Source organism: Aythya ferina (genome assembly GCF_964211825.1).
Source record: "Aythya ferina genome assembly, chromosome: 3".
In the NCBI taxonomy this organism is placed as follows: domain Eukaryota; kingdom Metazoa; phylum Chordata; class Aves; order Anseriformes; family Anatidae; genus Aythya; species Aythya ferina.
This window is the reverse complement of record NC_140298.1, coordinates 25,063,372-25,079,161: the sequence shown is the minus strand read 5'-3', so window position 1 is coordinate 25,079,161 and position 15,790 is coordinate 25,063,372. Positions and strand designations below refer to the sequence as shown.

At 42.5% G+C, this 15,790-nt stretch overlaps 3 protein-coding genes across 12 annotated transcripts in view; all 3 read left to right on the top strand.

The window, feature by feature from the left end:
• Nucleotides 1–1,907, top strand: part of ARID4B (AT-rich interaction domain 4B) — an 87,079-nt gene extending 85,172 nt beyond the window's left edge. For both annotated transcript variants that reach the window (XM_084514099.1, XM_084514098.1), the window contains exon 24: nt 135–1,907. In XM_084514099.1, coding sequence (XP_084370225.1) covers nt 135–265 — 131 coding nt within the window. In that variant the 3' untranslated portion in view covers nt 266–1,907. The remainder of the gene's footprint in view (nt 1–134) is intronic.
• An 895-nt stretch (nt 1,908–2,802) lies between these two features.
• Nucleotides 2,803–9,458, top strand: RBM34 (RNA binding motif protein 34). The gene is made up of 11 exons (XM_084514106.1): nt 2,803–2,858; nt 2,994–3,123; nt 3,255–3,394; nt 4,453–4,657; nt 5,252–5,311; nt 5,889–5,932; nt 6,398–6,481; nt 6,668–6,731; nt 6,819–6,861; nt 8,418–8,536; nt 9,141–9,458. Exons 1-11 carry the CDS (start codon nt 2,821–2,823, stop codon nt 9,414–9,416), a joined length of 1,203 nt encoding a protein of 400 aa, XP_084370232.1. The 5' UTR covers nt 2,803–2,820; the 3' UTR covers nt 9,417–9,458.
• A 150-nt stretch (nt 9,459–9,608) lies between these two features.
• The window catches only part of TOMM20 (translocase of outer mitochondrial membrane 20), a 47,646-nt gene continuing 41,464 nt past the window's right edge, over nt 9,609–15,790 (top strand). For all 9 annotated transcript variants that reach the window (XR_014691293.1, XR_014691294.1, XR_014691295.1 and 6 more), the window contains exons 1-4: nt 9,609–9,830; nt 14,075–14,121; nt 14,838–14,919; nt 15,196–15,338. Coding sequence is in view for 1 of the 9 variants with exons in the window: in XM_084514109.1 (XP_084370235.1) it covers nt 9,707–9,830; nt 14,075–14,121; nt 14,838–14,919; nt 15,196–15,338 (396 nt within the window). In the remaining 8 variants the exon portion in view is untranslated. The remainder of the gene's footprint in view (nt 9,831–14,074; nt 14,122–14,837; nt 14,920–15,195; nt 15,339–15,790) is intronic.

Below are 15,790 nucleotides of genomic sequence, written 5' to 3'. Positions count from 1 at the left end.
CCGAGGTATTTTTAATTATTAGACATTGAGGTGCTGGAGTCAGGATACACAAGTCCTTGTCATCAAATGGGAGAACCTTTTTACTGCTTAATATGTAAACTTTGTAAAACCTGTGTTTTCTCATTCCCGTGCAGGTGCTGCTACTACGTCATCTTCCTCCTCATCACCTTCCTCTAGTTCCATTACGGCTGCGGTTATGTTAACGTTAGCAGAGCCATCTATGTCAAGTTCATCACAGAATGGAATGTCAGTTGAGTGCAGGTGACAGCAGGACTTGCCAAAGCACTTTGCACTTAATGGCTGCTGAGGGCCACTCTTTTTTTTTTTGATTTTTTTTTATACTGCACAGTGGCACAAAATTCAGACAAGCACTATTTTGTATTTAAAGTTGTTTCTTGACAAGCTAACTTTGCACTTAAGTGCACTTTTATGAAGAAAAAGTACAACAAACTGCTTTTCCTCAAGCAATAATTGTTTCCAACTTGTCTGGGAATTGTAAGTCCAGTGACTCGAAGGCCTTCCACTGTGGCAAATGGAGGCTGTTCACTGCCTGTAGAGACAGTACAATAAGCATATAGTTGTTGGGTTGATCTAAATAAATGTGGTAAGGCTTACTGTACATGTATTCCCTGGTATTTTGTTAAAGCTGGAACATTTGATATTTTTCCATTTATTTATGACAAATATTGAACCTATTTTCATTTGTACAAGCTAATTGTTTTTTAACTGCTAAGTCACCTTATAGTGGCTTACTTGTATACGTCAAGCACATGTATTCAATTCAAAACCTGCAGTTAGGATGTTTGACATCAGTCCTGATAACCAAATACAAGGATTCCTTTAAAAACAAACAAACAAAACTGACTAATGTTTACAGGTTTGAATTAGGCTTAAATAGGTTACTCTGGGTTTTAATGGCCCATTAATTGGAATGAAACTACTGTACTTTGCCATTTTTCTATAAAACAGTATTTTTTTTTAATTTTGATAAAATACATTATGAAAAAAAGGAAGAAAATGGCTAACAAACTGTATTAAATCTTAATGTATAAAGATTGTATTTAGCCAGTTTAAAGTGTATATTTATTCATAATGGATTATAACAGTTATATTTTTGTGTTTTCTTGTAAATGTTTCTTTTCCCTTAAAGCAACAAATATTTCATTTGTAATGCTTATTTTATTACGAGCTTCAAGGAGAGGACTTCAAGACCGAGTAAGGTGTGAGGTTATAATTTGTGGTTGCTGATATGAACACTGCCACGAAAGGGTAGTTGTTTTTAAAATAAATAGCTAGCTGAGTGGTAGACATTTAATTTTTTAAATGCCTTGTACAAATTCCAAAACCAACTTCAAACTGTTTTCACTTGTATTGATTTTATGTTGTATGAATCCCAAGCTCTCTCCTGTTAATTATATACCTTTGTAAGACATTTGTATATTGCGGAAGTGTTCATTCAAGCTATTTAATACCTGGCACTGTTAATACACAGTACTTTATTGTACAGATTGTTTTACTGTTTTAATTGTAGTTCTGTGTACTTCTTTTGGCTGGGGAAATAGGGGCTGGCATGTTTTTCTTTGTTTTCTGGCAATACAACATGTAAGAATTCAAAGCATTTTGTTTGTAGATGCTAGAGTGTCAGAATCCTTTACATTTGACTTTTCTAAGAAAAGCATTTTCTGTCTTCGTAGTGTGTGCTTAAGGTTAACTGATTTTATTGAAAATGGTTTCAAAGTATTCAGAATTGTACAGGACTGTAAAAATTTGTTGACAAACATTGAAGGAAAAGCTTATAGAAAAAAGCTATAAAATATATATTAGGTTCTGCAGAAAATGGAGAATTATGTAATATATTGTACAAATGTAAGCAAAGGCCTCTGAAATAAAATGCCATAGTTTGTGAATCCCTGATTTTGTTTCTAACAGTTTAATTAAATGAACACATTACGGTTACTTAAGTGACACCAAGCTGCAGAATCAGTTTACACCACATTAAACCACATTAAATACCATTTGCTAATAAACGTATGAAAATGAGTTAGACTGGGTACACATTGGCCCCATTCTCCTCTTAGCAGTCTGCTCAAATTAATCTTTTTTCAGCAGAACAGGAGAGCTTTGCCTGTTGACATCATTAAAGCGGAACCAGTTGAAATAAAGATGAGCTTTGGTTTGTGTCAATTCAGGTAGTTCAGCAATGAATACGAGAGCTCCTGGAGAAATGTGCTGACTTTTAATAACTACTGGTTAAGTTCTGATATGGTGGAAGTGAAATGTGAACAAAGTCTGATTCTATCTATTGACACCATGTGTAGCCTTCACTCAGCTGGCCAAAATACTGTTGCACCTGCACAATGATGGATTACTCATGAGGATGAGAAATGACTGATGAGCTTTGGATGCTTTTTTCATAATTAGCAGTGATCTGAGACTGCTGGGGATAACTTTAATAATAATCACTTTTAGTAATTCGGTTCTGCCTTCGGTCTCAGGAGGTGCAGCTGGTGCTGCAGCTGGGTGCCCTCAGCCTCCCCCTCGCCACAGGCTGTGGGGTCAGCCTGCCCGTGCCAGCACTCCCCCGTTGATAGACAGTCGCTGGCTGCTTTAACGTGGGGTAACGGAGCGGTTCCTCGTTAGCCGCCTCCCCGGGCTTCCCTGCTGCTCCGTTAAGCTGAAACTGCGCAAATTGGGATTTCCGCTGGGCGCTGTGGGCTGCCGGCCGTGCCGCCGCCCGCCCTTCTTTCCAGCGCCCCTCAGCCCCGCTCCCGCCCTCCCGCCGGAAGTGACGCAGCCGCCGCCTTGCACTCAGCCGCAGCCATGGCGGCGTCCCGGCGAGCCGCGGAGCCGTTGCCCGGGTGCGTCAGCGCGCGCCTTGCTCCCCCCCCCCCTCCCCTCCCCTATCCCCTCAGCCGCTCGCGCGGCGGCCGTTGGCCGTTACGGTTGGCCGTTACGGTTGGCCGTTAACGCCGCTCCCCTCCCCTCCCGCGCAGGGCCGGCGGCGACTACGTGGTGGGGCAGGTGCTCGGCAGCCTCTGCCCCGGCGCCGGGGCGGCGGCGCGGCCCCTGGACGGCCTCTTCCGCGCCGCCGCCCCGCCGCCCGTGCTGGTGGCCGTGCCCAGGGTGAGTCCGCTCTGCCGGGGGGGCGGGCACGTGGTGGCGCTCTAAATAAATCGTAACTCATAAAGCAACCATAAGGTGTTTCTGGAGTTTTGTTGTTCAAGTTAGTTTCTTGTAACTTTTTTTTTTTCAAGGAAAATAAGAAGAGAAAGCATGCGGAAGTGGAGAAAGCATCAGAAGATCAGAGCTCGTCTAACAAGCAAGAACCTCCTGTAAAAGTGAAGAAAACGGGAAAAAAGGAACTTTCGAAAGCAGGGAAAAAGTTGGCAAACAGGTAAGTAGGTGATACCTTCTTAAAGTAGGACTAAAGAAAAAAATCCATCTAGATTAATCCTAACATTACGAGTCTAGTGAAACAACAAAGTGTTAGTCTACTATTAATCTCAACCTGGAGTTTAAGAAGATGGCTTTGAAGAAGGTTGTGGCAGCGTCCCATAGTTTGCACCAGAAGGCGATAAAATACTTCAGCTTCTTGTCAGAGGTAGGTCCTTGGTCTGCGGAATGCAGAACTGCTGTTGGAGAGCCAGCAGGGCTGGAGGTTGGAGATGCAGATGCTGCTCTCCTCTCTGGTACAAGGTGATGCTTCGAGCTGTAGTTGCCTTTATCCAGCAGTCCTGCAGTCAAAGGAGCAGAGGCGTGTTCAGTAGAAGCAAGGCACAGCCAGAGCTACTTGTCCGTAGTGCAGTGGCTACTGCTGCGATGCAGACCTGCTCTGTTAGTAGCTGTCAGCTCCCTTAAACGTGCGGAGCAACTGAAGTGCTGTCAGCTCAAGCAGGAAGCTAGTCTCTGTTCAGTTCCTGAATATCAACATTTGTTTGGTTGTAGCTCCTGAGGCTAATACCACGTCTCTGATAGTGTTGCATTTTTCATGCCCAAGAAACAGAATAATTTATTTGGTGTTTTGGTATCAGCAGCCTTCTTGCTTATTGTTCATGCTGTTTGTGTAGAAATCTGTTAGTGATGGATCCCAAAAGGTTGTCTGTTGTGAGTGCTATGGATGCCAGGAAGCATAAAATCTCTTCTTATTTCTGGTGTAGAAAAATTATTTCTTTCCCTTCATTTTTAGACAAAACAACGTACTTCTGAATTCTTGTTTAATTACACATAACGGTGAGTTCCATGGTCTGGGGCAGCAGATACCTGACCGTTCCATAATATAGAAAACTATGTATGTGTAATGCACAACAGGCAAAAATGTTTGAAAATTTACATTGAACGTAATCATTTAAAATTGTAAGTTAAAATTCCTGTCTTGGAGGGTTCAGTTCTTTTACCTCAAATGTCCTGTTTTTTTCCCCATCAATTATAATTTGCTTCTCTTTTTCTGAAAAGGGAGAGTGCTTTAGAACAGGCAGATGAAGAAGAGGAGCAAAAACTATTTCAAAGCAAAGCGAAACGGACTTCTCGTGCCATTGCCAAAAGTGGTGTTAATTCAGAAACTCTAAAACAACAAAAGAAAAAAAATGAGGCAGAAGAAATGATAAAAAACAAAAGAACGGTGTTTGTGGGAAACCTACCTGTCAACTCCACTGCTCAGGTACGTGAGTGGATTCTGGCAGCTGAAAGAATGAAAAAGCTGATGAAAGTTACCTTGGTTTAAGGGATTGTTTCCTCATGAGAACTTGTATGTGCTTGTGACTAAAATTGCTTTTTGTGAAAGCAGGAAATAACGCTCAGCAGTAACCATTAGAGGCAGCCTCTTCTGGCTTAGTGGGGTTGAGCTTTTTACAGCAGTGGCTGCAGTTGCTCTTTCTTTGGTAGAAGATTTCTTTTGGTTGACTTCTTTTTCAATTTAATAATGCTTAATAAATGACAACTGCAAGTACAAAGCTTAAATCTGCTTCTGATTTTGAACATAAATAATATTTCAGATGGTTGCCTAAAATATTTTAAATTTATACCTTCCTCTATACTTAGGGGTGTGAATTCAGTTTTGGCAGTCTCTAACATAAGCTGCTGCTACGGGAAATACAAAAGTAGTTACAAGTTGCTTATTTTTAGTAGTCCGTAAACATACCTTGTATGAGTGAAATGAAAATAGTCTAAAAATCTTACTAGTAATTAAGTGTTCAACAATAATTGTTGTCAGGATGCAAAAATACATTGAATATCTGTAATGTTTTCTGTTCAGATGCTGAAATCCCTTTTTAAAGAATATGGACAAATAGAATCCATTCGATTCCGTTCTGTGGTACGTTATTTCTTCCGCGGTTACGTGGCATTTACTATCATGACCTTACAGGATAGTGTTTATAAGGGTTGTTCGTTCATTAAATCAGAAGCGGGTGTGGGTGGGTACATTTTACCATTAGAAGAAGCCCTGGAGATTTTACCAGAGAGGCACCACAGGTGCATCTTTCCTTTCATCACATTTGACACTTTCTATAACAGCAGTTTGTACAGTTGGAGCTGTGTTTTCTGTCCCAGAAGGAAGCCTGTATTATTGGGGGTTTAACTAAGGTATTGTTTAGCTGTTCTTAAATTACAGGAGCTAAGGAGTATTGATTGTGAATCACTGTACTGGGTACAACAGTTGAAGATAATTGTCTTGGAACTCAAGAAACATAACAGATCAGGTTAAAGCCAGCTGTGTAATTTTAAGCTACTTCTAGATCATCTCTGAGAATATCCATTTACATCAGCTGCTCTGTGTACTGGCTACATTACTCTGGGTGGGAGTGGAACCCGTTTGACTTCTTCTTTGTCTTTGAGAGCAAGCATTTGAGATAAATTGACGCTAGTTAACATAAGCTCTTTTTATTTTAAAGGTTCCAGCAGAAGACACTTTATCCAAAAAGTTAGCAGCAATAAAGTAGGTTCTGCTTGTGAGTTTCACGCTTTATTTTTTAAGGCAAAAATGATCTTTAAATGTTCTTACATATATAGCTATATTCATTTTTTCTTTTGTTTCTTTGACTTCTGAAATTACCTTTGTGTGTATGCACGTTTTTTGAGAAGTAAAAAGGTATTATGTGCCCAGTATAGCAGTAAGGAATTAATTATGTTAGGTTGTCTACCTCCTTGCTGAAATACAAGTGCAGTAATTGTCTTTAATTCCTTCGGGTGTATTTCTGCACTGAGGACGCTCAATCTGGGTGCAAATAGAAGCTAAGATGTACAGTGGGACTTCCTTGGACATAAGGAGCTTCTCAGCCTTTAAGAGAATTGAATTTGCTCCTGTGTGCAAAACAGAGGAGATATAAACATGTTTAACAAGTGTTTCTGCACTGCACAGTATTTCAGAATTATTTAAATACATGTCTTTTTCCTGTTCCAGGCGTAAGATTCACCCTAACGTGAAGTACATTAATGCTTACATTGTATTTAAGGAAGAATGTGACGCCATTAAGGCTCTAAAAAAGTAAGTCTTGGTTTTGCTCCTCATGTTGAAAGCGCAGAGTGTGAAGGCATAAATTTAAACTGCCTCCTGTCTTTTGCTTGAATTAAAATATTTTTTTTCAAACTTAAAAAGTAAATTTGCTTTTGGAAGAGTACTATGCAGGGACACTGTAAATTAAATATTACCTTTTTCTTTTGACTCCAAAAGAAACGGAACAGAAATTGCTAGTGGATTTCACATCAGAGTTGACATCGCATCAAAAAACAGTTTGGTGAGTAATGTTTGTGACTCAAAGTAATTTTCTGTTTTTTCTTATAACAAGTAACATAGTGTCTTACCTCTTCCTTGTTTTCTTTAGCATGACAATAAACGTTCTGTATTCTTGGGAAATCTCTCATATGGTAAGTAAAATGGATTTTCATACCTCATTATTTAACACTTTTTGGAATATGTTGACATTAGGATTTTCTTTATTTATTGTTATTTCAGGGTATCTTGTTTAGATAGCTAAATATCACTTACTGGAATTGTTAAAATAGTAGTTTTATATTTTGACTGAAACACCTAATGGGGTAAGTTTCCAGCAAGTGCTGCAGATGATTTTTCTTCTGTTACATTTCAATAACTACAAGCACTTTTATTTCTTGTTGTTACTTGATGTTTCTTAAATATGACCAAACTGCATAGAGCCATAGCGTAATAAACTATCAGACACGTGCTGGAACTTGTTTGTGAACCACTTCCAAACGACACACAGTTAGGGCTGTTTTTGATGCTGTCTGTGAGCCACGGGCTGAGTGGCTCTGTCCAGGCAGCTGCTGGCAATGGGTTGTTGTGGAGGTGCTTGCTGTGCAGTTTGGGTGAGTGCCTAGTGGGTATTCAGCTGCTTCTGAGTAGATGAAAGGATTGCTGCCGGGTGTGGTCCGCACGAGGGTATTGATGGAGTCAGGATGCTTGGGATGAGCATCTTGCTTTGGGATGGTGTGGATGTGTAAATATGCAGGGTGATGCCCCGTGCTGATGACCTGACACAGAACTGCTGTCACGTACTGCTCGTGGTCATGCTGAAATAAATGGGTCTGGGGCTTCACACTAAAACGTGACCTGTCGGAAAATCTGAGAAGTGAGAAATCTGAGTTTGGTGAGGTTTCTCTGCTGTGTGCAGCTTGTGTCAGTGCTGTCTATGCTTCTGTGCCTCCTGCAGAAAAGAACAGTTTGGGCATTCGCAGTGCTCTGGAAATAACTTCAGCACCTTGAACTGCACACTGAGGTCCCATCGTTGCAATTAAACTTGTACCATTAAATTCAGAACCTCCCGTAGCACAGATGCAATTTTGGCTGTGTAAAGGGACTTACCACAGGTTGAAGTGTAGCTGTACAGAAAAGAGAGTAACCTGTGTTTTAGTAGTGCTGCATCACACCTGTCTTTCTGGTTGGATAAGTATGAGACCGAGAATGCTGGTAATGGCCACACGTGAGGCTCAGTAATATTAATCCCGTCTCCCCCATCCAGGTCAGTGAGCATTAGGCTTCAAGACCTGCCAGCTCAAGCTCGGTATCATCAGTTAGTAATTCTTAGAAACAGATTCCAGCATAAGAAGGAGCTACAAGAATCTTAATGAATCTTCATTTTCAGTATTTTCAAATCATAAATGAAATTATTTTTTAAAAATCTTTTGATCTTTGCCTTCATTCTCCTTTGTGATTTGTATTGTACTCTTCAAAGCTAGCAAATCGGTGAGTGTCAAAGTAAACAGCCCTTTATAAAGTCTGCATTGTCAACTAGATAGTATTTTTCTGAACCACCAATACTTATGCACTTATGCATGAAATTTTCTATCTAAATACATATATTGTGCACCTAAGGTGGTAAAATATAAAATATTTGGATTTGGGGTAGGCTTTTAAAGTGGTCTCTCTGACTGAGGAGACGTCTGTTTTATTGTGCTTCCTGCAGACATCAGCGATGATGCCGTGAGAGAACACTTTGCTGACTGCGGAGATGTGGTAGCAGTGCGAATTGTGCGAGACAGGCAGACTGGCATGGGGAAGGGCTTTGGCTACATTCTCTTTGAGGTACGTATGTATGGCACACTCAGGACACTGGGAATTCTTCAAAATCTGAGCTGGGATTTGCTTTTACAGCCTTTTCTGACCTTTTGCTATTTTGGATATGTATGTGATACGTGGTAGCATTGTTTTGTACCTTAAAAGTAGCTTGGAAGACCGGTCCTGTGGAAGCTCATGAAAGCAGACTATTTTAGGTAAAGTACAAAGAAAAGCTGCAAAACATTGGGGTTAAAGAAATGACCTTTAAGGAAAAGATTTATAGGAGGAAAAGATGGGTTTGCTTGGTGTAACTGCAACATTCTCCCATTTCTTGTTTCAAAATATAAGTGCAATTCTTTTTCTCCTGCCAGTTCCGTGGCTAGTTCTGCCCATTTAGGCTTTGTATGACTTGCTTCTCGTATTTTTCTCCCAGCCTCATCTTCCTTAGCTTACCTCCTGCAGCCCAAGACCTTTTTTTTTTTACTAGTTTCTCCTTTCTGCCTCTGTCTCTCATGCCTCGTGTCAGCTGTTTCAGAGCTCATTTTCAAGAGCTCATTTTCATGGCAGCCGCGTGTCGGGAGGTCCCCAGCCGGCAGCGTGCTGAGGCTAAGGCGCGTGCCTGTTCCCACAGAACACGGACGCCGTGCATCTGGCTCTGAAGCTCAACGACTCGGCCCTGCAGGGGAGGAAGGTGCGTGTGAAGCGCTGCCTGGAGCAGGGGAGCGCGGCGCGGCGAGCCGCCGGCCAGCCCCGCGGCCCCAAGGGCAGGGCTTGCAGCGCGGCACCCAGCGGCAGCGTGCACGGCGCCTCCTTCGTGGGAGAGAAGGCAGCGCCCTGCGCACGGGGCGCCAAGACCAAGAGACTGCGAAAAGGCGCTGCCAAGAGGAAACCAGGGAAGAAGAAATAGCCCTGAGCGCGGCGCTTCTCGTTAATAAAGCCTCGGTGCGGAGCCGCTCGCTGGGTGCTCTGCGCGCTGCCTCCGCCCAGCCGCGCTGCCTGTCTGCACCCGCAGCCCGCCGGCCGCGCATGCGCCGTGGGGCGGGGCGGGAGCGCGGCGGCCGATGACGCGAGTGGGTGGGGGTGGTGGTGGGGTCGCGTCGGAAGCGCGTCGCGGCGTCGCCTTCCGCTGCCCGCCCGGCCCAAGGTGCCTGCGGAGCTCGGCGGCGCCGGCGGGGCCGTCGGTGGGCGCCGCGCGCCATGATGGTGGGCAGGACCAGCGCCATCGCCGCGGGGCTCTGCGGGGCGCTCTTCATCGGCTACTGCATCTACTTCGACCGCAAGCGGCGCAGCGACCCCAACTTCAAGAGCCGCCTGCGGGAGCGTGAGTGTCCGCGCCGCGCAACGGGCACCGACGGCTCTCCCCCGCGCCGCGCCGCCGTTGCAGCCGTTACGGCCGTTGCGCCCCTTCCCGCCCGGGCCCTGCACGTGGCGGCCGCGCGGCGCCCTCCCGCCGGCGGGAAACAGCGGCGGGGGGAGGGGGAGGGGGACGGGGGGCGTCCTGAGGGGGGGGTGTGGAGGGGGATTTAGGGGGCTGCGTCTCGCCCCCGCCGCATTCTGAAACCCTCCTGGTGGCCTCGGCCCTGGCCGCCAGGATAAGAACGAATGCCAGAGGAAAAGGGCGATCATCCAAAACGTGGAGCTCCGCCCGTGGCTCGCCGTTATTTCACGTCCTCGACACTGGTTCCGTGTCACGGCCATCGGTGGGCGCCCCGAGGAGCCCAAACGGGCCCCTCCTGCCGTGGGCAGAGGGGTAGTCACCCTGCAGTAACCCAGCAGCTCAGAAAGCACTCCAATTGCCAGAAATCGCTCAGATTCCCAGGGTAGACTTTTCCCCAGCAAGCGCCCCCAGCGTGGCGGCCGTTCCAGTGACGGCCGAGGCCGTGCTCACGTGGGGAGCACCGCAGCAGCACGGTGTGGTGGTGGCCTGGCCTCCAGGCACTTCTCACCCCACGCCGCAAGGCAGGCATCGACGATTTTCAGTATAGCGAGCTGGAGTTCGTTTGTCTCGCACCAGAAACCTAGGTTTCAGCGGTGTAATCGGCTGTGTAGGAGAGAGGGTACTGGATTACATAAGATTTTTTACAGAACCATCGAAAGTGATCTTTGCATCCTGTTGTTTTCGTTAGGTGGGCTTCTGCCAAGTATAATGTTCTGAACAAACCTTAGGCTGGCTCTAAAAATTCTGCTGAGGGACTTGCTGGGATTAAGAACTGACTTTTTCTTCAAAAGTGGAAAAAATCTGCTGTGTTTTGGTAAGAAGTAGCTGTTCTTTGGAAAACTTAACTGAAAGACCTCAGATCCTTCAGTGTGATATGCTGAGCTGCTTCTGGTTGTGAGGCTTTAGGTAATATTCAGGACGCAATGCTGTAACTTTGCAGCTTGGAGGCTTCTGTGGTGTTATCAGTGACCAGATCATTACAGAATTTTTGCCGTTGGATGGTAAAGCTCACTCTGAAATACTGGGCAAAAGCAAGGTCCAGTGCAGCAGCCATTCCTTGGGTGAAGATGTGCTGCTTCTTGGGCAACAGCAGGAGCGTTGTATTAAAAAAACTGTGGAAACCATCTTTACAATGGGTAAACATTCTTAGGATAAGATTATTTTTCAGCAGTGTAATGCAGTGTCACCAGACTTTAGGAGGGACAGGGGCTCCCACGTGTCCCCAGATTTCCAGTTGTATGTGCTCAAACACTGGCAGACAAATGAAGATCTGATACTGTTTTGCCATCCCAGTTACATTTTATATCCTTTTGTTTGGGATGTGCTAGGGCTAAATATTGCATTGGGAAATCCCATAGTAAAAATGAAGTGCCTGGATTCAGGTTTCAGGAAAAAAATGGACGTCTCCAAGGATGCGGGGACTTTGGTTTTCCAGATGTCTTAATCTTGCTTAATTAGTGGGTATGGTGTTCTTATTTCAGTTTTTGTGTTCCTAGTTCTGGTCCTTAATTGTATTTAATCTTGGGACCAGAAGATTGTAACGCTGTAAACATCTGGAGCTGGCTAGTTTCTGCAGCTTTAGTTTAAGATGATAAGATTTTACATGTGTTTGCTGTTCTCCTTGAATACACAAGGCGCAACTGCTTTGTGTGCAAGTAGAGACAATGGTCTCCCTCACCTGAGACAGAGGAACATAGGAGGTGGGCACCACAGCTGGGAGATGGAGAGGCAAAGGGTTTTGGGTCGGTGTTGTGGGACTGGTCACGAAGGTGCTGGTGCGGCTCAGGACTTTTGCAAATCATGCCTGAGTGTCAGGTTGCTGGTTTGCATTTGAAACATTTTTTCCCATACTCACGAGCTGTGCCTGAAAAACCTGCAAGTCCCGTGCTGTTCGAGAGCTGGTTTTATGTGGGTACTCGTGGGTCTCCATTGTACCTAAATTCCTTCTATGAAAGATGGCTAAGGCTTTGTCTTTCCCCTTTTTAGATTGCAGTGATGTCTTTAGAACAGAGGGAGGTTTTTCCTTTTATTGTAGATCCTTGAGATAAAAAATTGGTCTTCCTCCTCTCTCATTACCTGAGCCACTGCTTTTTTTTTGGTGTATTTTAAATGCAACTTTTGGCTGTTGTTTGAAAGATGTTTTAAATTTAGTTTTAGACGCTAGTAAGAGAGGAATTCCTGCATATACTTCAGAGCTTTTTTTTTTTTTTTTTTTTTTTTTTTGTAATTCTTTTAGTTAGTGAACTTAGAAAGAATCCTGTAAAACGCATAAAAGAAAAGAAAAGAAAAATTGCACAGTAGTCAGACCTCAAAGATTCTGTAGGTCAATGTTAAATCTTAGAATCTCGGTGATTCTTAATGCTCCTTCATTAGTCTTTGGTTGAAGTGTATGGTTTCATACGTTTGTGATCAGTAGTCAAAAGCTTTTATTAAAAATTTATAGTTGCCAGTATATGTCGATATTTCTTTATCTCTGAATGCTTACCCTGGTGACTGATAGTCGATGTAATTTGTAGAAATTGTCAAGAAAGCACAATTTCCTTGTGCAAGTTCAATGATGGTTTTTTTCTGAAAGCACTACAGCTGCAATGTGGCTTATTTTTATAGTGAAACATTCCACTTGTATTTCTTACCTTCATTTTGATTTCATCTTTGAGATTTAATGTATTAGGAAAACTGGCATGCCAGTTAGTGTAGTGCAGTTTCAAGTTTTTTCTAAAGCATTAAGTTACACAAACTCAAAGTGGGCTAACCGAAGGCACTTTCAAAACTTTCAAAAGACAAATTTGTCTTTAATATTGCAAACAACTATAATCATGTAATTATACTGAGCTAGGATTCTGTACGACACAAAGTATTGCTGTGTATGGTGTTACAGAATACTATCCACCGGTCAATATGTTGTAGAAAGTGAAGTACAGAGGGTTATTAAGGTGTCACAGAAAAAAAAAAAGGGTGATCCACGTAGTTAGAAATTCCCTTTATAAAAAGCATGCTTGACCTTGTCCATAAGTTTCACACATCACCTTGTCACTGCTAGGGAATGGCTTCCTGAATGTGTCCTTCATGTGGATAATCTCAAATTCTTAACTCGTGGCCATTAAAACTTGCAGTCACGTTATTTGGAAGTGTTTCCAGCATGTAAAGCTGTCTCAGAAGACAAATCAGGGGTGTGACAGCTCTTCTTCATCAGTGTAGGTGTTCAAAGGGCAGACAGTGATGACACCTAGTGGTTATTTAACCACGGGCTGTATTTAAAAGTTATGTTGGTGTAATTACTTCAGTTGATGAACCAAATGACAAAAAATATTCTAAGAAAATCCCTAGAATTGCGGTAATTATATTGGGATAATTATTCTTTTTGGCATGAATAGCTGCTGCCATAAAGTATCGTTATACCTGCCTAATTGCATTAAAAGGAAGCGATATATCATTTTAATTACACTGGTTGTGCTGAAGTGCTACAGTTTTCTGTTGCAGATCAACTTTATGCCTTCAGGTTGGATGATTAAGTCTGTAAACGTTTGTTCCATCTGTAAACATTTACTCTCCTTGGGTATTTAATTTCACGAACGTGTGTGTTCGTATGGCTTTTGCAGCAGGATGGGGAGATGCTGCCACCTCTTTGACTAGTTCCCAAGCCCGTGCCATTGCAAAACAGCTGGGAAAGAACACGTATGTGCTGCCACCTGCTACAGCTTCTCTTGGTGGTGCATTGTGTATTTTCAAGTGAAAGTGGCTCAAGGTTAGATAGCAGCTCTTCTGTGTCTAATGGTTGCTAGAAAGTCATGCAGAGAAATCTTGTATTAGCTTAATTCTCTTCTCAGTGCTTGTGTAATGCACGAGGTACGCCCTCCTGCAGGCCCTGTGGGGTTGGTGTTTACCAAAGCCAGGATAAGGATTGTCATTTTGAGTCAGTGTGTCACCGCCAGCCCTCCTTCTTAGGCCTCTAAATGATATTCTGGTGCAGAGCGTGGGTTGCAGTCTTGTGTTCATCCTTCAGTGCTTTGAATATATTCCCAGTTTCTTATTTCGAAAATAACTTTGACTTGTTCACTGTTTAGGACTATAATCTGAAGGCTTTCTAAATTTCAAATTAAAAACACATGATATTTTTATTCTTACAGGAAGGAAGAAACAGAAGCTTGCCAAAGAGAGAGCAGGGCTTTCCAAGGTAATACTGTGCTCAATAACGCAGTGCGATTTTTGAAAAATGTTTCATTTATACCAGGTTTAGTTGTGAAGTATGTTTAAAGGCCAACTTGTCTATTTCAGCTCTGGTATTACAAACACTTCTGCAAATATCCAGTCTTCAGATATTTTAACAATTTCACAAATAACCATATGAAATGATTGTTCACTTTTCAAGTCAAATAGAGGCCTTGTACTAGAAAGTATAACATTTCCTGTGTGCCTTGAGGGTGTTTTCCTTTTTGTAGTATGTCCATAAGTACTTAGATTTAAAAGCCGTTGATGGGATACAGCTACAGCTGAGCTTGGCAGTTTTTTGGTGTAGGAATTTGATTTGCTTCTCCCTTATTGCCAATGGATCCTTTATGAAGAGTTAAATATATCTTAGCTGATTTTAATAGTTGCAATGAACATTACTTAGAATTTTTATTTGCTATGAAACTGTGTACATAATAAACTGAGTAGAGGTATTTCGGACTCTGGCCCTCTATGAATGCGTGATGCAATAGTTTGAGACTTGAGTCTGATTTTCAAAAACATTCTGCATAAGTTTAACTCGATGGTGATACTTTTAATTTCCTTTGTGAGTTTCTGTGTAAAAGTGTGGCTGTTCATGTTTGGTTTTAGTTGAGAATAATCTCTGCTGAATTATTAACTAATGTTTAAGGGCCAGCTTCAGTTTTACTATGTGTGTTACAGTTGCCTGATCTGAAAGATGCTGAAGCAGTTCAGAAGTTTTTCCTTGAGGAAATCCAGCTTGGCGAGGAACTACTAGCTCAAGGTAATAGCATAAATTTTTTTGAAGGGTAAGTTGTAAAAATAATTTTTCTTTTTCTAGAAAATGATTTCTGTACACTAAGATCTTCTGGGAGTCAGATTTACCTAAGTAAATCTGTTTGCTCATTTTGAACCTTCTGTGTTGAGAAGCTTCAACAAGGGAGAAGAAAAGAATTGTGTGGATTGATTCTAAGTAATTTAATGAATTGTTGGTGAATGCTGTATGTAAATACTTCATCCTTTGGAAGAAGTTTGATTTCAAACATGATTTGTCATGCAGGTGAATATGAGAAAGGTGTTGATCACTTGACCAATGCCATTGCTGTGTGTGGACAGCCGCAGCAGCTACTACAAGTTCTACAGCAGACTCTTCCACCACCAGTGTTTCAAATGCTTCTAACTAAGCTCCCTACAATAAGCCAGGTATGTGAAACATTCCCTGTTAATGAGGTTGAAAACTAATTAAACTACTTCTGTCATCAACTACATCAGCCTTGAGTATTGTTTTTGGTAACATGGTTTTTGTATAGGTTCAGTTAGATTAAAAGGAGCTCTTTAACCTAGAACATTAACAAATATTTATGAAAATATCATGCAGCATTGATAACAAGCAGGGCAAAACAGAAATAGAACACTTTTCTTATGCATAGGGTATGCTAAGCTCTTCCAAAGCAGAGACATCTACAGGCATCTTAGTGTATAAGCAGATCCACTGTTTTCCAGGTGGAAGTTGGATGTCAGAAAAGGGAGACCTTTCTTGCACTGGGTCTTGATTTTATTTTATTTTTTTAAATTACATATAAGTACCTGTAAGTGGTATAAAAACCTATCAGAATGAATCTGTTGTTTCTGCTAGACTATTGCTTCCAGGCCAG

Coding starts and splice junctions, on each gene's coding strand:
- RBM34 (XM_084514106.1), top strand. CDS start 2,821: ATGGCGGCGTCCCGGCGAGCCGCGGAGCCGTTGCCCGG. Junction 5,312..5,888: donor CCATTCGATTCCGTTCTGTG/GTACGTTATTTC, acceptor TTTATTTTAAAG/GTTCCAGCAGAAGACACTTT. Junction 5,933..6,397: donor AAAAAGTTAGCAGCAATAAA/GTAGGTTCTGCT, acceptor TTCCTGTTCCAG/GCGTAAGATTCACCCTAACG.